We start from the raw sequence: 24,464 nt of genomic DNA, 5'->3' as shown, positions 1-24,464 counted from the left end.
GCCGGGGGATAACATGTGGAAGTGTAGTCTGATAACCAATAAGCTCTTAATAGTTAAACAAATTCTCCTTACCAGCACCTAAGGAAATGTTTAGAGAAGAGTATGGGGAGAATATGCATACTGATGCTAGGACTAATGGAGTTGATGAGGCCATTTACTTAGTTTAACCACCGCAATCTTCTATAAGCGTCCTTCTGATAGTTTGTAGTGTTTGAATTCGGGTGAGAATGTAACACTTGCCCACCTAGCCGCTTCCTGACTTGCTTTTGTGTACGCATTCTCTATTTCTTTTTCTATACAATTCCCTAAGGTGCTGACAAGGAGAATTGGTATCACAATCAAGAGTTTCTTTGGTTAGTGATCGTTTCGTTTATTCTCCTGACCTTAGTGAGTAATTCAGAGATAATATTGTAAAGAGAAATTAGATGCTCGTTTATTCTCCTGACCTTAATGAGTAATTCAGAGATGATATTGTAAAGAGAAATTAGATGCTGGTCACTCCTAGGGGTCTACAAAGAGTTAATAAAAGAAGTCAATTTTGCAATAAGTCAAACAATAATGGTGAGAAATATTTTAACGTGAAGCAAAGAAGCTAGCGATAAGTAATGAACTCTCATTAATGGCGTGCTGTGAAATAAAAATTGTAATCAATAGCTAAGTGGGTAGGAAAATCAGTCAGTGAGATGAAATACTACAACATATGAAATTATTTTTTTAAACTTCCACTTTATGAAACAATTTTGAGCCAATTCGAAATTTAGAATAAATGGATGTATAAACAATAGCTCTATATTTGGCGTGAAAATATGCACGGATATTTGTTCGCGGACATTATCTGTTCCAAGATGCCAACAGTTTTCCAAGAGCGGAGTTCGAGGAAAACTGTGAACCGTTTAGACCAAGAGCACGCGAGCCAAAATTATTTTGATGGATCATAAATATTCTTAAAAATACGAATGCAAGGGCAAGTTATCGATTTAAGCGACGGAAGTAACTACTCACTTATTTTCCAATGTTTTCAAAATACCAAACTGAAATGAAACGTATCCATTCGACTTAAAACAACAAAGCAGGGGATTCAAGAACACGAATTCCTCTGGGTAACATTTTAAACTTTTGCTCAATTTTTTTTTATCGCTGTCGGTTGTCTTTTGAAAAACATTTTTGGGAGTTTAATCTCCTCCTTTTAAAAGGACATGAAAAAAACCTATGAGGGCGCTAATAAAGGCGAACATGCCGGTAAGCAAATGCAGATGAGAAGCGAAAAGAAACACGAATCACCAAACCCTTCGGAAACAAGCGAAGAAACTGACAGAACACAAAACAAGCTATGCTGGTAATAAACACTGAGAAAAAATCGCGGATAAAAAAAATCTTGCAATTAGATCTTACAAGACCTTTGCTTTGATTCCTCTTAAGGTTTTTTTCTTTATCTTTATGTAAATCAGGAGTGAGAAAACAAATGTGGAAACGAACAAAATAATCCACAAAAATTACAACAAAGGATCTTGTGGTATTCCGTAGTATGAAAAACTTAATTATTTTGCAATCCTTTATCTTGCATATTCATTTTTTTTTATCAAGGGACCACCATAATATATTCATAACTTAAAACAATTTTTATGCAAAATTCTGGGCAAAGTTTGTATTCAGCGAAGTTTGGCTAAGGTCTGCTCTTATTGTCGAGGACAGGATCAAGATGATTTCGGAAGGAGAAGGTATTGCATTCTATGAGCTGTATTTTAGATACTTATATCATGCTTTTTCTCTAGCACAAACACTTGATAGTGGATTGGCACCCAGTCATTTCTATTTTTCTGTGTTGTAATGTGTACAGCGCCGACAAGTACACTTGTACGTATTACTTATGGACAGAATTCCTACGCCCATCCCTCGGAGAGATGAATTAATTCCTTTTATTCCTCGGTATAGAAAGGGAAACCCGTTCTTAAAATTAATGATAGGCACCAATTGAACTGTTTTGTATCGCTGGAATACTGTTCCTTCCTCCAAAGAGCTGACGCTTCATATCGGCAAGATTTCATGACGAACACAATTCAGATTTTGCACAAGTAGCCAAAAGACCTGAAGAGCGAATAAATGTAGAAGAAATAAAGCTGATCACATGGATATAAACTACTTCGCTTCATGCTAATGCATTATTTGAATTACAGAGAAATTTACAAGTGATTGTCAAAAATATTATATTGTCTTCGCTCTTTAATTTCAAATGAAGTTTAAGAGGGTCGTAGTTTCAAAAGTCCTATGACAGTTAAAAAACGATTGAATTTCACTGTACTATAATCCCAGAAGAGGAACAAAACAGACTACTGAAGATGACAAAAAAAAATGTGCTCAGCGGAGAAAACTTTTGGTTAGTACATTAGGGTAGACATGATGCTCAAGGGAAAAATTATGAATAGCGAGTTCCGTTTCTTGGCAGAATGAGCTTCGATTGCAAAACCGCAGCTTTCCTCGTCAGCAATCACTTGTCTTAATCCTTAATAACTTGAGAGGTGTTTCGTCAGAGGAAGAGGAAATATATATTCCGACTACCACAAATCAATGGCTACTTATTGATAGTGCAACTGAAGTCTGATCAAAAAGATCATTCAGTTACACTCGTATTGCAATTTTCTTTATCTTTACGTGACGAAACTTCTAACAAGGGTTGCGTAGGCGGTTTCTTGTCACTTGAGACTGTTTAACGAGCATTTGGGCTCCAAAATTCCAACACGACTATTACTTGAAGTGAATGAAAGTGATCCTCGCAGTAATGTGCACTACTTAGGCAGTAGTGAAAATAAGGCCTGATAAAAATTCAGGCCTGTACGGGATTTGAACCCATGACCTCTGCGATACCGGTGCAGCGCTCTACCAATTGAGCTAACAAGCCAACTGGGAGCTGGTCATGAAGTTGGTTCTAAATAAACCCGTGAAGTGATGATGATGATATATTACTTGTATATCAAGTAGGACCGAGTTCTAATAATTTTTTGGGAGGAACTGACCATTATTGAACACTCCATTGAGAAACATTAGGAAACAAAACTCTCTCAATCTCTCCAAAGGACAATAAAATTGTTGTTCAAAAATCTGTTTAAACGATTTAAGTCAAAAATTTGTTAGTATTTACAAAATAAGTCGATTATAAAAACAAACCTGTGATGAAGTACGTGACACCAATATTGGCCCTTTGTTATGATGTATATTTCTACTAATAAGATTAGGGTTAAAATCCAAAGGCTGTGAAGAATGTTTAAGATCATCATATCGTGTCGAAAGGGGGTCATTCAGCGGCAGTCAAATATGAAGATCAAAAGAGGACTACGAAATTCAAAAGCGAAATCAAAAACTAAATCAAGAAAAAAAGGATTTAGTCGAATTTGCCTGGAAAGTGCTCTTGAGTGAGTTGTTCAATACCCACGAAATAAACGCGCTTATTCTTGCGTCACTATTGACATTGGGCTATGTTGTGGTCTGTTCCTTCATGTATGTCAACAAGATTATTCCGGAAGTCATTTGTAAGTTACCGACTTTCTCAAATGGAGGAAATAGTACTGATTACGTTTATGTTAAAAAAATTGGCTGTTACAAGTATCATTTCTGTTGGTTTTAAATTATTCTCAATAAAAGTTTTTTTTTTAAATCATTTGTAAAATAATGACTTAAATGATTTAGTAAGCGCTTACATCTCCCGGTCTGTTTGCGCGCATATCTGCTGGAAGTGGACAGCGGAATACTTGTGGCGGTTGTTTTTTTTCTTTTTTTTTTTTTTTTAAACAAATACTTACAAGCTATTGGAACACCGTGACCCGTATTTGCGTTTGTGGGTTCGCTTGTGACGCTATATATTAAATTGCGCGCGAAGAGTCACTTAAAACGTTCGACGCTTTCAACGAAATCAGAGTTCCAGTCAAGGCAAGTGCCTAGCATCAGTTATTGGTTCCAAGGTTTGAGGTAAAAAACTAAAAAAATAGCATTTAGATATTTTATATCTCCCTCGTATGGGTTGGTAATGGTAAAAGTAAACCAGTTTAAACATCGAAATTCGATGGCTAAAACTTTCTTGTAACCAATGTAAATGTTATTTCGTCTTCTTGGCATCAGTTTTTTGCAGCAAGTTTACTTACATACGCACTCTCCTTGATTCTTTTCTTCTGCGATGAACAATTTAACAAAATATCAGAGATTGAGTGTTTGTCCTAGCCGTTTGTGCTACTATCTGTTGTTTAATTGTGAGTTCACCTATCTTTGTTACTGACGTCTCTACCGTTCTACATTCCAATCTGCATTCCGCCCGGAGTTCGGAAGATAGCGTAAGTGATTGATCGCAGTTTTATTAGCTAACAGAGGAGCTTTGCACCGGTAAGAGAATCTACGAGTGGGCAACTTAACATGAAGACTTGTTTCATGGGTATATTTAACATTCCCTGATCATTTGAAGTTCGATTAGTATTCACATCACATTACCTCCTGGCATGCTAAAAATGAAGCTTATTTGAAAATAAATTGGGTCTAATTAGAATATTTGCACAAACATAGGACGTAAGTAAAAATTAATCAAGCGCTTTAAAAAACTGGCAATGCACAGCCACGCTGGAATAATGCTTTTACATATCACAGGCATACACGTCATTTTGAATGATATCTTCACAACAATTAACGGCACTTAAGCCGTTATATTCAGAGCAAAATTCCGCGTCGATTGAGGTCTAATATACATGGAAAAACACGAGATGGCTTATCATAATTAAGCATAAGTAAAGCACGCCCATCAAGTGCAAAAATAATCAATTCAAACCTTGCGTTCGGTCTAAACAACCGCGTACGATCAAAACAATAATATGCAATGATATCTTCACATCTTTAAGGCGCAAAAAAAGAAATCCGGCTAAACAGTTTAAGGAATTGTTCAGTCTGTGTCCGAATCACTTTCGATGAAATGGAATCGTCGTTTCCGAGGTTAACCATGTTTGTTTTTAATTTCGGCGTTGGACCGCTCGGGCAACCATGAGGAGCTTTGGCCCCGAAAAAAATTCGCAGCATGCATTCTACGGAGGCACTATATTTCTGTCGATCGATCGATCGATCGGCTGAGCTTTCTATAGTTACGGGATCCAATCTCGACCCCGAAAAGTACTGGTATGTGTAAACGAAAAGTTAATGTAAAATCAGGTCGAATGCTTTTGCAAAGAACAAATTGTTTCGTCCATTCCGCGATGTCTACAATACGTTCTGTCACGCCAGCAGGTCTCAAGCGCGCCAACAAAGGCTGTTCGTTCAATGCCTGGTAACCAAACAAAATGTATGTTAAATCTTCAATTGGTCTCTGTGCCGGACTGATTAGACAAGGAGAATTCCAGCAGATGGATTCGCGAGGTCTCAAAATATAATCCTGTTGTTGATGCGGTAAATCAAATCGCTCTCGACCGTATACCTTAGGCGGGAAATGCCTCCAGTCGAAAAATCATGGGAAATTGCAAAGCTGTCAGCCAAGAATAGCCGAGATTGACAACGACATTGGAGAACTAGTAAAAGATAATAATTATATAACTAACGGTAGATGCCTCAACTTTCAGTAAAAAAAAAAAGACTCCAGACAAAGAGCGGTCTCCTGATATATATATATAGGGGGGAATTCAATTTTTCGTGCCCTCTTGGGTAGTGTGTACCTAAGGGTTACTTTTAATCTCTTGCATACCCTCTTGGGTAGTTTACACCTAAGGGTGATTTTTAATCTCTTTTATACCCTCTTGGGTAGTGTATACCTGAGGGTTATTTTTAATCTCTTTTATACCCTCTTGGGTAGTGTATACCTGAGGGTTGTTTCAATCGTTCCCATACCCTCTTGGGTAGTGTATACCTGAGGGTTGTTTTTAATCTATTCTATACCCTCTTGGGTAGTATATACCTGAGGGTTATTTTTAATCTCTTTTATACCCTCTTGGGTAGTGTATACCTGAGAGTTATTTTTAATCTCTTCTATACCCTCTTGGGTAGTGTATACCTGAGGGTTGTTTCAATCTGTTCTATACCCTCTTGGGTAGTTTATACCTGAGGGTTATTTTTAATCTCTTCTATACCCTCTCGGGTAGTGTATACCTGAGGTTTATTATTAATCTCTTTTATGCCCTCTCGGGTAGTGTATACCTGAGGGTTTTTTTTAAGAGCTAAGGTCAACATGCATCAGACAAACAGCGGCAAGTCACCCACTTGGGCGACTTGCCACAATATTTCACATTTGTTCGATGGATGCTGACATCCTCTCTTAATCTGTTCTATACTCTCTTGGGTAATATATACCTATATCTGAGTGTTGTTTTTAACCTCTTCTTTACCCTCCTTACACGGCAGACGCGTGAGACAATTTTCATACGAGTGAATTTGTTCACAATGACCTAAAATGCAATAACGGTGTTTTAGACCAGCTTCTTCCCTGTTATAGTCGTTTTGGCAAGAATGATGTCTTCGGAAAAGCTAGAAATGCCGTTCCAAAACCTTCGCAGATAAATAGTCATTATAAGAACAGTTGCATTGCGCCGAAGCTTGTAGACCAAACGGGAAGGATTATCTAACCAACACAGTTTCTAGACTTTAAAAGTTTTGTGTAAAGAAAGGTTTGTTGGAGTTAACCTTAAATAGGCTTAGGTCTTCGATCATGGAGGTGAAATCGGCTTTATCGGTGCCGCTTTTTTGGCAATTTTTGAGTTTCTTCTTTTTACGTGTTTTAAATTGTTCCTGTTATATGTTTCTGTAACATTTGGTCAGGACTATTTGTGAACCTTGTGTTATTGATTTACTGTTGTCTTCTGTCTTACTGTTGTCATTTACTGTCTCTACAGAGAAAATAAGCTTAGCGTGCCGCCCCTTAGGTTTTTTAGAATTAGACCCGTTAAGTTTGTATAAAACATTTCTCTGGACTCTTGTTTCTGGGAAGTGAGAGAACAAAGAAGAGTTGTATCTTGAAAATGATTAGAAATGTAATCATCGGAAGTTGCGGTTTCCATTCCAGGGGACCTTTACTAACCTTTCTGTGGCGATTACCGGATGTCCTAGAATGTTCAGCAAACACCTCATGCCAGCAAGAGGCGTCAAACCTTGGCTTGAATTACTTATGCAAATTAGTGCAGCCAGCTAATTTGCATAAAATTTTTTTCCGACGCAAAGCTCGTCATGATTAAGCTGGGTCGGCTCGTAATTTTCGATTTCCTTGGCAATTCCCTCCTCTAAACACCACTTTTTCCAAACCGACAACCAAAAAGCAGTGCTTTTCACTGTGGTGGCGAAAGAAAACCTACTTAAAACGCAGGCCTTTGTTTCGCTCGCAAATTTTCAAATTTTGTTGCGACATCCGAGGCTCGCATTTGATTGGCTATCTGTGAGTTTCTTTGATTATTGACCAATCAGAATGTCTGATTTGTTACTTTCTTTGCACTGAATTAACCCTCTTCTGCACTGAATTAACTCTCTTCTGCATTGAATTACCTGAAAACTGCATTTATCTTAACCAATCAGAACTGAATAATTTTTCCATGTACATTATTAGAGATAAAATAGTGACAACGATAAATATAATTGTCACCATTGACTTGACGTCTTTCACCGCGGTGTAATAAAGTTCTCCTTTATCGCTTTAAATCGACAACCGGCGAAATTCAAAGGCACAAAGCTACATGGCGTTTATAAAAGTACCAGTTATGAGAAACGTAATCTTATCAATATAACATGAAAGCCACCATTTTTCTACACACGCTTTAATTCGAGCTGAAGATCACTCCGAGTTCGACGTCAGAACTCAAACATTTTCTCCAGACTCGCTCGCTCGGTTTAGAAATATCCATGCACACCAACTCTCGATCTCTTGACTTCTTTCATTCCCCTCCCCCCTCCGCTAGGTACAGCATATGTTCTGACCGCCTATCGCCCCAGGCTTCGAGTGGGTCACTGAATTCGCAGTTAAGCTGTTCGCAAAGTTGACTTTCCTCGCCTGCACTCGATCCGGTGTTGTTCTGTTGGTATGGAGTCGAAATTGAACGAACTGAAAGAATTATGCCAGTGTTTCGATTGGATAAGACTTAAATTTAAAGGGATCAAACATGTCGACATTTCAGGTTTGCGCATGAAAGAGAGTGTTTTCATTTCTGTTTTTTACCCCTTGCTATAAGCTACTGATTTATGCTTTTAAATTTACTCAGTGCCATAATAACCTCACAGCCAGGACTCATTCGTAGAAAAGGGTGGATAATGCTATCCAACGGATGAATCGAAAATAAGTGGTGGCGAAACGTACGGCGTTATCCACCAGATGGAGATTTATCCTATGGATAAAGTTATCAGACCTTCGAACAACCGCGGCAAGATCATTTTTCTTCTGACTGCTAAGATCCGGTTTCAAATTGCTCAATCTCGTCTCTTTATTGCCAAGAACTCTTTCCTTTTCCAATGAGTACTTTATTTACCAATAGTAAGAATGTATCCATTCTTTTGACACAGACCGATTTTCTAACTGATCACCTCCCTGTTCTGTGATTGCTACTTCCACAAGGAGCAACCTGATAAGTAATCTTTTTCAAATTAGTCAGTTGTTTCGGTTTATCCACTAAAGCACATTTACGACTAGGATGCTTAAATACAACATTACGAAAATTGGGTGTCTAATTTTATGGGTGCTTTAGTTCTAAATTAAATTCAAAACCGCTCTTAACATATCATTCTCATCAAGGTTAATATCTATCGACTTTACGGGGTCATGCATGCTCGGAAAGAAAAGAAAGATAAAGATGAAACATTAAAAATTTTTATAGTTCAGAGATAATTAGGGTGGTTTCAAAAGTTATTTAAATTCAAACCCGTATCCATGCTGCTAAACACCAATGCGATTGCCAAAAACCTGTTCTTCATGTGAATGGCTGGAATCTTTGACAGTACTAGGGATCTCAATATTAGCAATAATTTATCTATTTTTCTATTTTGATAAATTGGTTAGAACTTTAAACTATTTTTCAGAAAAATAACAGGCTTTCGGATAAAATAGTGTTGTTGAAATTAACTTGTATTTACACACTTAAGTAAATTTAAGGAAATTTCCTCAACCGAATATGCATCGTATGTAACCGCAAACAGGTAGTATTGACTATAGGTATCGTTTGCCTTTCGAGTGATTTCATAAATCATAAGTGGTATAATTTCATAACCTTTGGGGGCCAATGACTAAATGTTGATTGGCTGAGACAGAGGGTATTTTTCATGAATTTTGAGAAATGCCCCACGAAAAATTACTTGACATTGATTGGTTCTTGAACAAATTTACATGGCGGGTTCTTTACTAGCCAGTTGTGGATCTGGCAGCAATCAGATACATGAAGAAGCAAAAAGTCAGCTCTCTATTTTTTATTCTTCCTCAAAAATATCTGCATGTAGACTAATTATATATCTTTGAACTAGAAATATTTCTTGAATACAGCCTCTGTCAATTTCAGGAGACGAAAAGATGACGTCAGAATATATAATCACTGTCGTTACGGGAAACCGCAAAGGAGCTGGTACAGATGCATCAGTGTCTCTTATAATCAAAGGTAACTCACCCTAACACCTTGCTCTCGTCAAATTTCTCCATCGAAATATACTACCGAAGAAACCTTATGGACTTTTTGAATCTTGGCGCTTAGCATTTACACGAGAACCTAAATTTTGAGGCGTCGAGTCAATTTAGACCTCTGGTGGGGAGGTACAATCTTTAGATTCTCTGCGACCGTTTTAACTTCACTAGATTTCCTTATTTGTGAACCTTTTCCCTCCGTTATGAAGGCAAGTTCAGCAATGAAATGTTTACGTTTGAGATTTTCAATCGTAGTGAATACCTTGGATAAATAGAACCTGAAAGCTGCACACCTCGTCAGAATGGTTGTCTTAGTGGAAGCCAAGAAATGAGGGAAAGTTCTACAAAATCATTTTTAATTTTGTCAAACTGAGCGGCCGTGAACATTTGTGAAATGAATGACCCCAATTTCTACTTAAAACCTCACACAATGCCTTAAAAATTTCATCTCAGGTAGCAACGGCGAAACAAAACCTCTGTCTATGGACAAATGGTTCCATAATGACTTTGAAGCCGGACAGAAGGACGACTACTACATAACCGCCAAGGATGTTGGCGAGCTTTTGATGATCACTCTAAAAAATGATGGCGGCGGGTACAGAAGTGATTGGTTCGTCGACCGAGTAACAATCAAAACTAAGAACGTCACCTATGTTTTTCCTTGCAATCGTTGGGTAGAGAGTGAAGTCACTTTCTTTGAAGGAAAAGGTAAGACAGCCATAACTTGGTCTCTCTCGCAAGCTTCTTTGCTAAACAGCGCGTCGAACATGCACACAGGGGCGGAGCCAAGATTCTTCTTCTTAGGAGGGGGTGCACTACTAAGGAATGAGGTAACTGACGTCTATTATGACGAAAAGTAGGGCTAATGCTCGAAACGTTTAAGGCGTTTGACATAAATTCTTTAAATTCATCTCATGTTTTACTTCAACGCCAATAAATCACAGTTTTCTTTTTCCATTTTCTTTTCGCACAATACTTGTTGTATAAGAAAGCCACTGGTCATCTCAAGGAAGGGGTGGGGGGGTGCGCTCCCCCCCAACCCTGGCGCAAGATTCACATTTCTACAGAAGAATGTGGCATAGTCGACCAGTTTGTATGGATGGCCCCCTAATGCCGCTGCGTTTCTATTTCAGCTAAACTGCCCACGGATGAGCAACATCCTGAATTGAAAAGTCGACGTGAAGCCGAGCTTAAGGAGAGGAGGGCACTGTATGAGTGGGGTAGAGATGAGGTGTATGAGGATCTGCCAGGCTACGTGAAAGCATCTGGAGTGAAGAATCTTCCCAAGGACGTGCAGTTTACCGAGGAAGCTGCCTATGACCTTCATCGAGCCAGGAAAAACGCACTCATCAACCTGGGTCTTGTGCACTTGTTGAATTTTTTTGACCAGTGGGACGACTTTGATGACTACTACAAGGTTTGCCGATTGACACTTCCGATTTTTAGAGACACTTTTTTTTCGGTTCTGTTCTGTTCTGAGTTCTGAAATGGTTCGGTCAATTCTATCAGATTATTGCAGAATGATTATTAAGTGCCAAGTGATTTCATACTGATTTGATAGTCTGATATATTTGTAAAAATTCTACATTTATTTAAATAGGCATTCACTGGCTTTGTTGGAGAGGTTCCACTAGCTGCAAAATACTGGAAAGAGGACCGTTTCTTTGGATACCAGTTTCTCAATGGCTGTAATCCTGATTCAATCATGAGGTGCACAAAACTGCCACCCCACTTTCCTGTCACACAGGAGTTGGTTGGTAACCTGCTGGACAGTGGGGACACTTTAGAGAAAGCCATGGCGGTAAATAAGTCCTTTTTGTGAATAGAAATATTGCACATGTAAGAGATAACGGTATTTGAAAACCATGGCGGTAAATAAGTTCTTTTAGTGAATAGAAACATTGCACATGTAAGAAATAGCACTAGTTGATTGTGGAAAGGTTGACGTTTATGCGGTCTCTTTTTTAATGCCCAAAATAATTAAGAATTTCGCGAGGATATCTCATTTCATTGTCTCATGTAAGTATTGAAAAAGATTCTTGGTGTCATCACATAGGATGGCCGTATTTACATGGTGGATTATAAGATCTTGGAGGACATCCCGCACTACGGGCAGGACCGACCGGACCTAGAAAGGAGATACATGTGCGCAAGCCTAGGCCTGTTTTACGTGAAAGGTAACGGAGACCTGGTGCCGATAGCAGTTCAGTTCCATCAGGAACCACACCATGAAAACCCTATATGGACCCCAAATGATTCCGAGATGGACTGGACCTGTGCTAAGCTGTGGCTGCGTAACTCTGACACTCAATTCCATCAGGTATGAGACGGCATCAACATGGAGAATCTATAGAGATTTCGTGAAATTCAAATCAACTTATTTTTATCATTTCCATTCGTTCACCTCCCGTAATGGTCAATTCAAACTGTCCTTAATGCTTTGTTTATTTTGTACGCTACTTTGAAACCCGTCTTATTAACTGAGACAACATGAATTCTTGCCTGCGTGCGAGACGTTACCCTGAAGCTATGTGAAAACAAACTAATTCGTTTTCAGCATCACGGATTGTCTCCTCAAATAGAGTGAGAGGCATAGATAATCATCCACATATGGATCGCAGAGGAAATGGAGAACAGGCTTGAGAAGAAGCTTACCATTTCAGCTTTGTTGATTTATTAAGGTGTATCAATATAATTTCCCCTGAAATTTTTGCGCGGGAGATTGGCGCAGCCGGCTGTAAAGTGATCCATTGGTGCATGTTCGACGTTTGATCGTTGGGTTCCCTGGACAGCCCGTAAAGAACTTGAAAAATAAACACTCCGTAATTTTGTGCAAAAAAGAAGGTAAATAATACGTCGACACGCAAGATAGGTTCCCAGAACCACGAGAGTGATGCCTGAAAAATGCACTTTTTTTACAAAATAAGATTTCCTGTCATTTGTGTCTGTTGTATTTAGATGGTCACCCATCTTCTCCGCACCCATCTCTTCATGGAACCCATTGCCGTTGCCAGCTATAGACAGCTACCCACAATCCACCCCATTTGGAAATTGTTGGCCCCTCATATCCGAGGAGTTCTGGCCATCAACACTCTTGGCAGAGATGTCTTGATAGCGGAGGGAGGAGTGGCTGATAACACTTTGACTGTTGGCGGAGGAGGTAAAACGATAACTCATAGCGTCAATCTGTCTCCCGGGAGGTCAAATTACCAAGTGTCTGGTTTAAATTGCTTCCTTACACATGGAAAAAATAAGGATATTTACCACATTTTTTAACAAATCCAGTTGCAGGGCATCTTTATGAATTTTGACGATTTTCTTATCTACTCTCCCATGTTACTTTGAGCTTAATTGAGTTATCGCGCTTTACACATGTGTCTAATTGCTTTTGCTAGGGCATGTCACCCTAATGAAGAAATTCTACAAGAGCAGCAGTACCTGGCCCTCGTACATCCTGCCACAAGTGCTAAAAAACAGAGGGGTGGATGATCCCGATAAACTACCCAACTTCCACTACCGCGAAGATTCTTTAAAACTCTGGGCAGCCATTGCAGACTTCGTCAAGGAGATCTTGTCTGACTATTACCACTCTGATGGTGAAGTGCAGAAGGTAATCATATGAGTCAATTACTAAATCGAACGATAGACCGGATTAATAATCCTAAAAGGTGTTGGATGATTACTAAAAAAAAGTTGTTAAATAACGATCTAAAAAGCCGACCAATTTACAAAATCTGAAGCTTTTCGAGTTGTCCTTCCTCTCAACCTTACATCACGTTGAGCAGCATAGAAGGAGAAATATAGAGTGCTTTCGATGGCTTTTTTTGGACGTTAATCAGTTTCCTCAGGATTCTAAGAACCAAAGGAGGTCAAAAAAACAGCTTTTACTAAGTCTTTACGACGAAGTGGTAAAGTAAGCCACACTATCTCCTTGCAGTAAAATCCACACCAAATCTAACGCGGTCACGTTGAGTTATTTTTACCCTTTAACTCCCAACATCTGACTGTAAACTCTCCTCTCTTGCTCATACACATTTCTTTGTGAATTAGTTAGGAGAATTTGATGCTTGATCAAGATGAAAACTTCTACCTGATAACGTTGAATATTCTCAGTACCTTTTTGTTGGATAGTATATGGATATTATAGGGAGAAGTTACATGTTAGTCACTTCTGGGAGATAAAAGGTTGTCAGCACTGTATTGTTTTTGTGCCTGCGCACTTAACGATTTTACTTAAACCATATCAGAGAGTTAATAAAAGTAAAGGTTTATGAAATCAAAAATGGTGAATATGATTTAAATCCGCGCACAGTAGTTACATTTGTTGGTCTCCTGATCAAGGACGACTGTAGATTAAGCTTATCCTTTCCGTGCCTCCATTCGAACTGAGGTTGAAATCCATTTTTTTTTTTTGGAAGAGTGTTAATCCGCGATAATCAAACACTCATAATTTATTATCCCGTCAACTCGGGATATTGTTTTGCCACTTTGGCTATTTATTCTTCCTTTCGCAATCTGTGTCTTGTAATCCATCCAAATAAAACTCGTCGTGTTACTTTTATTAAAGGACTACGAGCTTCAGAATTGGGTCAAAGATCTGCATGACAATGGCTATCCCAATAAACCAGGCCATACAAACCATGGTGTTCCGCCATCTTTTACCAGTTGCGTCCAGCTGTATGAATTCTTGACCTCCATCATCTTCACCTGCGCCTGCCAACACGCAGCAGTTAACTTCTCCCAGATGGACGTATACGGTTTCCCGCCAAATTCTCCAGCACTCATGCGTCAGCCACCACCGACCAAGAAAGGAGTTGTGGGGCAAGCAGACCTCATGAAATGCTTGGCTACCAAGCACCAATCTTCCCTCACCATTGCCACGGTGTACGACTTGACCCGTATTTTTAAAGACGAGGTACCGTAATGCATACCTTCTGTGCTCAATTCGTGATCGTCTTCAATTGTACCAGTTAAGGTAATTTGGTTTTATCAACTGAGTTAATAATGTGACTTGGCCACCATAAAGAGTTTCCAGAGCCTCAGCAATTCGTGATCGTCAATTCGCTCTAACAAAGGGCTAATGCTTGAAAAGTCAGCTTTAGAAACTCTCTACGCTGGCTAATTTACACTGTCAACTCAGTTGATAAAACCAATTTGTCTTGTTATACTCCTCCACCGACGCAGCACCGCAGTTTCTTTAGAAACTTACCCCATTTATTCTTGTACCAGTTGAGGTCACCTCTAGGATTTAAAGTGAACTTAGTGTTAACGGAACACATTTCGAAAAGCAGGCAATCGATACGCATGCGTGCTTCATCAACAAATCATGCAAAAACCATCAGTGCAGAGTTGATATTATCAAGTACATGTTTGTTTTTTCGATCGTAGTTCGTACTACTTCAAAACCACTTATCATTTGTTCTAATTGACAGAAATTCATTGGTGACTACCCAGAGGAGCTATTCATCGAAGAACCTGCCAAAGCCGCCATTGAAGTATTTCAGAGGAAACTGAAGGGCATATCCGCTGAAATTAAGGCGCGAAACGCAAAACTTTGTGTCCCGTACCCATATCTTTTGCCAGAGCAAATTCCAAATAGTATTGCCATCTGAGCTTCGAAAGAAAAAGAAAACAGTCCCGTATCCCTCGTGGAAAGACGTTCAATGTTGTGATTAGACAAAATAGACTGATTTGTTGATTGTAGACACGAATCTTCAATTGTGGAAGGAGAGTCTGTCGGGCACTTATTCCATGCATATATTCCATACAATATTTGCATACAATATTTGCATCTCGTTCCTCCCTTTCGCTGTTGTTGAAGGTTGCTAATATTTGTGTGCGGTGTGAAATTCTGGCTCTATGTAGGAGTTCTTGGGTAATCATAAACTATACTAGTCCGGGGATAAATCTCTATACGGTGGATAGCACAGTATGTTTTGTTAACTCTTGTCCGCTGGATAGCGTTTTATCCTTCGGATAGCGTTATCCGCTCTTTTAAAAACTAGGCCCTGATGTGTTCAAATAAAAATATCATGGAGGTAAAGTTAACTTGCGACTAACCGTGACTGAATATCACAAAGGTCACATAAACACAAAACATAAAACTTGCATTTATAACAACCGGACATGGAAATGAAAATTGTGCGTGCTGCAAACTCGTTATGAATACCTCCTTCCTGGCTTTCTTTTGGCTCGTTATTCAATTCCTCTCTCATCAAGAAACCCCTTACATGTATCATTTAGCGCTGAAATCCCGTCACTAAAACCCCAGGGATTAGTACCCAGCGCTAAAAGCTGAACATTACCAACCCTGCCATCCCTGTCAATTGTCGACGACTTTTTGCTTAGAGAAGAAGATTTCATGGCAGTTTTCGGGATCTTTCCTTTTAAAGTCTTTTTTAAAGACAAAAATCAGCTCAAAGGGACATATTTGATTTTATTCTCGCCTCGCACACTCAAATGATTAACCAGCCCTCTGGAAATTCTCCTCACTGAAGGGCGAGAGCAAATTTAATTTCACTGCAGATACGCAGCCTCTCCGCAACCTTTCAAATACAAATTCAAGAGGTATATCACTGTACGACAAAGGGGGTCATACCAGCCTTTTTTTGAACAATTAGTGAGGACAAGAGAAAACTACCGTTAAGAACATCAGTAACACACTCGACTGTGCCTCCTGTGCCATTCTTTCGTTTTTATTACATCTTGACGTTATCTGTGTTTTTCTACAGCACAGCCGCACAGCAACATAAAATCTATTCGCTTGCTACTCTTTAAGTGAAGTGCATTCTAGTCTACCAAATATGGACTGCAGTAGGCGCCTTCTCCATGAAGACTTATCACTTCTAACTTATCCCATGGCCTACTGCGGACAAGGTAGCCTCCATCTTTGTTGATTAGTATCTCATCTCCCTGACTAAAACAGCAGAAAAAGGCTTGTTAGGCTTTAATTGGCAAGATGCAAGAGAATTCTCAATCGAACGTCGACAGCAATCGCCTTGACTTTGCATCACCACACTGTATGATTGGTCCAGTGGTTGGTGTCACTTTCTTGACCAATCAGATTCAAAACTATTGCTAACCATAGCTCGGAGTTATTCACGTTTTCGCGCACTTAATCCTTAAACTCCCAAGATCTAATAAGTAATTCTCTTCACTGTCGGACATACAGTTATTATGATGTAAATTTGGAGAATTTGCTATTGGATCAACTAATAATCTATTTTACTTTATTCTCATAACTTTTATGCTTGATATTGTGGTGATATTGTAAGGAGAAATTCTCTGTTGGTCACTCATGGAAGGTAAAGGGTTAAAGCATTCATGCGTTTACTTTAAGTTTCCATTGGCTCCTTGCTTTGTTAACCCTTTACATCCTAACATCAGTATGCATATTTTCCATACTGTTCTCTATACATTTCCTGAAGGACTGACAGGGAGAATTTGTCTAAAAACCAAGAGCTTTATATGTTGATGATCATCTCCTTAATTCTCGTGGCTTTAATGTTTGATTAAGGGGTGATATTGTAAGGAGAAATTAGAGGCTGGTCACCCCTAGGGGTTAAAGGGTTAACCTCAGATCTTATTTGCCGTTGTGATCGATTGTGAAAAGCAATCGGGAAGCGCTTCTATAGAATCCAACAGATTTTACTGACATAATCATAAAAACTGACTTGTTTTGAGGAGAGTCAGAGAGGGTTAAATATGAAAACAACGGTGCAGCAATTTGTGAAGGAAAAAATTAAATTACAGTGAACAATCTTAGTTTATCTTTTTTCATCGAATGAGGCTAAATGCGTATAAATAGGAAGTGTTGATCAGGTCAGATTCCTATTCATCGTGAAAACGATCGGGTCAGGTCGAAAAATCAGGTAACAACTTTAAAGATATCCGAAGGGTTTTCTTACATGTCCTCCAATACTGAAAATGGTTCCAGCAACACAGAAAAATCAAATTATATTAAAAACCGCCGGTTACCTGAGAAAAATGCCAAAAATCCCCAGTTCAGAGATAATTTCTGCAGGTTTTATAGACTCCTGACGAACGATAAAGTTCCTGTTGATGCAAGCAGGTCGAATTCGGTCCATCAAAATATACTGAGAACGCTTTTCAGGATTGCTTTGGAGTGTGTGCCGGATATCTTCCCCATAGATGAGATTACCTGTAGTCATGGGATGAGCAGGTATTCACACAAATTAGTGTAATAAATTAGTAGTGTTTTTTTTACTTTTTGATTGCTAGAGCTAGTTTTGCACTTCTCAAAGAGAACAGCGAAGCTCAAAGTTGTTGTTATTTCTCTCATCTCTTTCCATTTGGCTATTAAAGGTAAATCATATCATACCTCCTCCTTCCCTCTGAGGTTTCATGACAAACCTTTCCACTGCTTGGAGACAACACTCGACATTGCGATCTCCTGATGGTCCCTGAAATTGAGAAATATAGAATAAAATTTTTGATTCGGTCTGAAATAGGTTCGAAAAACTGGCATATTTCATGATTTTGACAATTTACATTCAATCTGAAAATTCTCCATAGACTGTATACCCATGCCAGTTATTTTAGTAGATATGTCCTTAAATGACGTTTAACACATTACATACTGAAGAGACTTGTAAATGCATCTTAAATGCAAACCTACAGATACGAACAGTCATGACGTGGGTCGACGCATGCAGCAACAGATGTACTCTATACACTGTCTCAGATCACCACAGATTAGCTTCTCAGGGGAGAGACACAAGTATGTCATTCCTTAGCAAGGTCTGGTTATTAAAATTCTGCCTTCACACACTGGGTAAAGTTCTTAACACTATGTACAGTTATTCATTTACCGGATCGAGAGTGTATAATCCAGTAAAGGTTGCTCTTACTCTGTCCACTGCCTCTCTATTCGGTAAAAACCTACTCAAAATATGAAAAATGAAGTTATTAATTGACTCAGTTGCATAAAAATACTACACCGCTGGAGATTATAAACCCTACAATCCTTAAAGGTGACCAGCATCTAATTTCTCCTAACAATTTGTTCATTGAATCGAATGTTAAGGTTATGAGAATAAAGGAAATGATCGCCAACAAAAGAGGCCCTGGATTGTAAAACAACTAGTCCTTTTCAGAACCGTAGGAAATGTGTAGAGCACAGTAAGGAGAATATCTACTCTGATCTGAGGTTGTAAAGGTCTATAAAGGGTTAGGATTGTATTCATATGAGCTCAGTCAATCGGGGATGGCTCGGTTTCTTATATAACTACAATGTGTCTCCATAAAAGGGCGGGGAGGGCTGACCCGGATAACGGTATCACGGTTGAACACCCCATTCCAACCAACCCACCCAGTTTTACAAGAAAAAACCTAAAGATTGTGCCTTGTTTATCTCGAGCCCTAATTTCTTCGGAGCTTGTTACCTTTCTAAAACTCCAGGTTCAGCAAATACTTGTTGCATCTTTTTTGTTCCCATCAACTGATGAGCCACTGTCGGGCATTTAATACAACGAGACAGCTCGATTGTTAGACGAGCTGACCATTCCTGAGTCAGAAAATTAACATGTATGTCATCTGAGAACACATACATGAGCCTATCAGAAACTTAGATAAGCGTTTCCTTTTCTAGAATTCGTGGCAAATAAATTTATCACTTATCCTTTATAAAATCTCTGCGTTTTATCTCATACAGGTGTATAGTTTTCTCGCGGTAGTACGTTTTCACTGAGCTAGTTTCCACATAATTTATTCTTCGGGAAAACATTTTTCGAAAAATTCTTATCCAAGGTTTGAAAAAGGAGTTAGCAAGGGCACTTACGTCTTCACTAGGGTAGTCAACGGGTGTGTAACCTGCTCTAAAGTAAGCTACAGCAACCTCAAGTCCATCCCTGTTAAAGGTAAGTAAGAACCTAATAAGAGTTCAGGCGTATACATATGTAGTCATTTATAAAAGCAGATTTTTTCGCACGATTTTGGAATTACTATCTCAATAACTTGAAATAATAAACTAAAAGAAATCAACCCAAAAAGTAATTTTCCATTTTATCACCCAAAAACTAGGAAACGGAGAACTTTACCACTACAATTAGTATTAGGTATATCATTGCGAGTACATAAGTATTTTATCGCCCAGTCAGTAAGTCAGAAAGCAATTCATTCAATACATGGGGAGTTAACCAGTGAATCAGCTTCTCAGTCGTTTAGTTGGTGAATTAAGAGGTACGATCAAAGAGTTACTAAACAGAAAACGAAAACTGGGAGATAATAAATGTAATGCCAACTTTCTTACACAAAGAGAGATTTGTCGCCCTGTATTTCGCTTTGAGTACAAATTTCGGTTAAGGTTCGTCTGATCACTTTCACAGCGCGGTTTCTGCAAGAATAAAGATGAAGTTGTATTTTATTCATCACCTAAAATAGTTCATAATGCCCCCCCCCCATTCCTATCAAACAAGAAAATTCCTCCCACACCCCTGAATAGTGAAATCAGGTTTTTCCCGTTGAAACCCGGACCTTTAGATCCACACATCAGGCCGCTAACCAGTTGAAGATACACGCAATATCTTTATGAATTAAATCATTCGCACTGCTCGAGGGCAAAAGTAATCACAGATTTGATTGCTTTTGTTTTACTACCTGTGGTTTTACATTTTAGGGTCTAGAAAACTTGCGTTGGATCTCGAATATCGGCTAGACAATGAATTAAAATCGATCATGACTCAACTAGTTATTCGCATTTTTCTCGCTCGCTTCGTTCAATTTGCATTGAATTTATGGTTGTTTTTAATGATGTTGTTTCCTCTGATGAACTGTGGTGATCACTCTCACTCTGGTTTTACGACACTAAGTAGAAAAGCGTTCTATCTGCAAATTCATTACTTGTCTCTGATGCTGTATTCCAGAATCCTTTGGACATACACATTCACTTCATCAGGACGAACGATAAACATGATAACAGCACTGAAAAGATATAAAGTAAAACCTTGCTAGAAATGGAAAACAACAAACGTTGGTCAGCAACATAAAACAAGACGATTGGATTAGAAGACTTTTCATTGATCGATATAGTAACACAATGCCTCGCCCGATTATTAATCATGTACCTTGCTTAGATGGGTATCCGGTCGTTCTGCCCAAGAGTCAAACCGCCCGAGACCTTTCCGCCCGAACTTCGAAGTCATTGCGCCCGATGTATATGTCGTCTTATCTATGAGTTTTGTAGAGTTCTTTAAAATGGTGTCATAAAATAAAACTAGTGTTTTATGAGTTTTTGTAACGAAATACAACATGAATGGTTTAATATTTTTCTCTGAGTTTTATACTAACATCACAACTGACTTTTTTCCTCAAATATTTGGCCTCGATGCGTCTATTACATAACAAAATGATATTGCTTTTGATCGCGGAGGTTCCGAAGAAGTTAAATATCCCAGCGGTCGAATGAGCTGTTGTTTTGATGACACGGTCAACAAATATCTTCAAACATTACTAAAAGAAATAAAAAATGGAATAACAGTTTAATCTTTGTAATTTGATGCACTGTTTGTTCGTCGGGCGGATCGACTTCCATTCTCGGGCGGATTGTCTTTCGAGCGGAACGACCGCAATTCGCTTAGATGTAGTAACACCCCACGCGGGATCATTTCTTCATTCTTTGCCAGATAATGTGACTGATGCACGTATTTGAAATGTGATCGAAGCTGCTGGCCGAATGAAAACTAGAAAATCATTGGTCTAAATATTAGTTAAGTGTATCGGTTATACCTCGATGACCCGTATAGTTCCCAAGCCTTAATGAGTCCCTCAGCTACTTCATCGAGCGCAAAGTTTGGAGGCGGTGACTACAAAGAAGCATGCAAGGAGAAAGACAACTGGTTAGCAAAAAGGGCTAAAGCACCCTTGAAAAAAGAAAACGACAATAACATCAATTGAAGGATTCTAGTCCAAGCTCTGTAAATATGATTTTTTTTTTCATATGGTTTTAGAAAAAAAACGGTTTTGGAAGTTACATGAACACAAGCACGATATCAAAAGTAAATGATAGTTACTATACCTTCTCCTCTTCTCCAATAAGATTCAACAGATGTCTGGAATCACGTAAATGAATCATTGGGGTAAGCGAAAATAATTCAAACATATATATATATATATATATATTGCTCTTAGTATTTAGAAGTACACAGTTTAAAATATTTCCATGATCTAAATCAAAAATGGTAGAAAACAAGAAATTTTTGAAGAATTATTTGCAGTGTAAGATGTTGCTGTTAACAAACAAAATAATGTAGATTCTTCCAAAAAAATCAATTTTCACAGAGAGAAAATCTACGATTTTAGGTTTGCTTATGTCTTCCAGTTTCAATGTCATATTTCCTTAACCTTTTTACTACCACAAGTGATTAACATGTAATTTCTCCTTATAATATCCATACTTTATCCAGCAAACAGGTAATGAGAATACTCAGAATTATCAAGCAGAGTTTGTTTATTTGATCTAATACCAAATTCTTGTAATTAATTTACGAGGAAATGTAAGATAGCTAGAGCGCAGAACTGACAAGCACCGGAGTTGACAAGTTATAAAAAAAAAATGCGTATTGCAGTCTCTAACAACCTGATTTTCACCCTACAGACTAACTGATATTTTGCACGATAGATTTTGATTGCGTGTTTGGGCCTGGATTTTTCTTTTATGTGAATGACATATCGTAGGATGGCTTAAACAATTCAATTTCTCATTGAGGACGGTTACTGAGTTACTGGTAAGGTCACTTATTGTTTCGGTGCCATGGGTAAAAATGTGCTTTTATCGCTAGGAAACAGCGTTGGTCAATTTTTCAAATTGTTATCAGTAGCTACAAAGATGAACAATTTAAAATGTTAATTCTAGTTTTACACGCTGAATATGTTTGTAAGGAGATTGAATATTCTTTTCATTTATTTCATCACTTGAAATTTTTCTCATAACGCGAAGACATCGAAATGTTGCGTAAATTAAACCCTTTTTTTTTCTCTTTATCCCCTTCATTGTTTATCTAAGTCTAATCAAGGGACAGATTTTCGCGCAGCTTTCTAACATTTACGGACGTAAACAATACATTGCCTTTGCGTAAAGCGTCTTTCCAAAGAGCGCAAAATCGCCACAGGCATAAGTAATTGCATCAGTGCGTCCCAAGTAAAAATTTGGATAAAAAAATAGGATGCATCATACCTGTGAAGGCTGGAGGCACGACATGATGAAGATATGGCACTTATGGAAATAGTGTTTAGTTCAACTTGTTTGATACAAAGGTTTAAGTTTTCGTCTTCTTGGTTGTGCAACCCGCTTGTTTGTTCAAGCATGTAGTCCGATCGGAAGATTCCCAACGAAATGGGCTGAGAAAAATAAAACGTTTATGGTAATTTACCTAACGATTCGAAACAAAATTGTTTATGTTCCTTTTATGTTAAAAGAGTAATTAAATAATTTACGAAAAGAGGGTATCAATCGATCAATTTTTTTCCATGGATCCTTAAAGAAAGAAAAGGTTGATTTATAGTAGAATCAATGACAATCTTTCGCTCAATAATTAATATGTATAAGACATGCATCCATAGACCTCCCTAACAGCCAAGTTGTGTACACACCTGATCTATGCCTTGCTCTTGAGTTTTCTCGTAAATGGAAAATATTTTTGCTGTGAATACATCCGCAGTTATGGTGCTAAAAGATAAGTACAGAAGATCAAGAGAAAATCCACGAGTTTGAGAGATTCACTGTCACAAACCAGCGATTCGGAATGATCAGTATGGAAATTAAAGTAAAGATGAAAGTGTACCTCAGAAGTGCGTCTTTCGTGAACTGGAAATCCTGGCTTGCCTTGTGCACCAGCAAATTAAAATCCTTTTGAACCTCTCTGGCAGCTGCGAAAAGTCTTCTAGGAAATGGAGTGGGAAGGACAGTAAAGGGTCTGTGCTCTAAATTTCCACTCTTGTTTCTGTAAATCATTCCGCGAGTGAGAAAATAGTCTCGGCCTTCTGAGGCGAGAAAATCAACTTCGTTATCCGAAAGGTCCCCTCTTAGAAAGGACGAGAACATTTCGAACAGGGAAAATGCTTCTGAAAGATACGAAAAAAGTTTCGGATAAATCGAAAGTAAGTAGAATTTGTTAAGCTTTGAATTGGACTTGTTCAAAATTGACGGCTCGAACGAATAAAAGCCTGAATAATATTGGCTACCAGGAAACGGTCTTGGTTTTAATCGACGATATTTGAGAAGGTGCGTGTGATGAATGATTAGGGAAACAAATTAGTACGTGACGCGTGAAAATAACCCTAAGAGGAACGTGATTCGTGAATTAATGAGTGTGCGTGAAGCGTGAGTTGTCTACGCCTAAGATGGACAAGAGTCACATTCGTGAAAATCTTATGAATTTTTCTTACCCGCAGATTACCGGTTTTCTGTCAAATCAACGGACTAACGAAATAATATTTGAAAATTTCAGTGTAGGGGAGTCAAAATGCGTAACTGCGAACTGAACTCTGAAATTTCTGCTTGAGTACAGTAAAGGAAAGGCGTCTCTATGGGATCAACCTTCTTGTCAAGAACTAGGATTGAGTCAAGGTATACTTCTGAGCCAAAAATATGTATGTAGCATTTCGGCAGTTTTTGGAGATATCACCCGACTTCTTTTGAAAGTTTCCAAAGCATGACAGTACTAGGAAGATTAGGCGAGTATTAAGATTTAGAATACACTGCTCAAGGTTGGTATTTTATTTTCTTGGCTTGCAGACAGTTTACAAAACACTTGAAAGGAGAGCAGTAAATTTTTGTTAGGTTTGATAATTGTGCCATGGCTGAGAGGGTTTTTTGGAGAACAAACGATTTTCAGAACAAGTAACA

At 38.4% G+C, this 24,464-nt stretch overlaps 2 protein-coding genes across 4 annotated transcripts; one reads left to right on the top strand and one right to left on the bottom strand.

Annotated features, from left to right (window-relative positions):
- Window positions 1-1,616: 1,616 nt before the first annotated feature.
- LOC131781985 (allene oxide synthase-lipoxygenase protein) lies at window positions 1,617-15,649 on the top strand. 3 transcript variants are annotated; one of them, XM_059098691.2, is made up of 10 exons: window positions 1,617-1,718; window positions 9,483-9,578; window positions 10,055-10,309; window positions 10,735-11,018; window positions 11,202-11,402; window positions 11,658-11,921; window positions 12,560-12,761; window positions 12,997-13,211; window positions 14,169-14,516; window positions 15,034-15,649. In XM_059098691.2, exons 1-10 carry the CDS (start codon window positions 1,700-1,702, stop codon window positions 15,211-15,213), a joined length of 2,064 nt encoding a protein of 687 aa, XP_058954674.2. In that variant the 5' UTR covers window positions 1,617-1,699; the 3' UTR covers window positions 15,214-15,649. The 3 variants fall into 3 exon arrangements, with proteins under 3 accessions (XP_058954674.2, XP_058954675.2, XP_058954676.2); XM_059098692.2 differs by lacking the exon at window positions 1,617-1,718 and adding an exon at window positions 3,809-3,960; XM_059098693.2 differs by lacking the exon at window positions 1,617-1,718 and adding an exon at window positions 3,864-3,921.
- Window positions 15,650-16,090: 441 nt separating this feature from the next.
- LOC131781986 (glutathione synthetase) lies at window positions 16,091-23,758 on the bottom strand. The gene is made up of 13 exons (XM_059098694.2): window positions 23,401-23,758; window positions 23,210-23,285; window positions 22,794-22,957; window positions 21,636-21,669; window positions 21,347-21,423; window positions 20,462-20,542; window positions 19,872-19,955; window positions 19,401-19,470; window positions 19,006-19,127; window positions 18,433-18,502; window positions 17,943-18,024; window positions 17,579-17,762; window positions 16,091-16,517 (listed from the first exon to the last, which is right to left on the bottom strand). Exons 1-13 carry the CDS (start codon window positions 23,658-23,660, stop codon window positions 16,391-16,393), a joined length of 1,431 nt encoding a protein of 476 aa, XP_058954677.1. The 5' UTR covers window positions 23,661-23,758; the 3' UTR covers window positions 16,091-16,390.
- Between the last annotated feature and the right edge of the window lie 706 nt (window positions 23,759-24,464).

The sequence above is a fragment of the Pocillopora verrucosa genome, chromosome 3 (assembly GCF_036669915.1).
Source record: "Pocillopora verrucosa isolate sample1 chromosome 3, ASM3666991v2, whole genome shotgun sequence".
In the NCBI taxonomy this organism is placed as follows: domain Eukaryota; kingdom Metazoa; phylum Cnidaria; class Anthozoa; order Scleractinia; family Pocilloporidae; genus Pocillopora; species Pocillopora verrucosa.
Note: the sequence above shows the minus strand (reverse complement) of the source record. Positions and strands in the feature narration are given on the sequence as shown.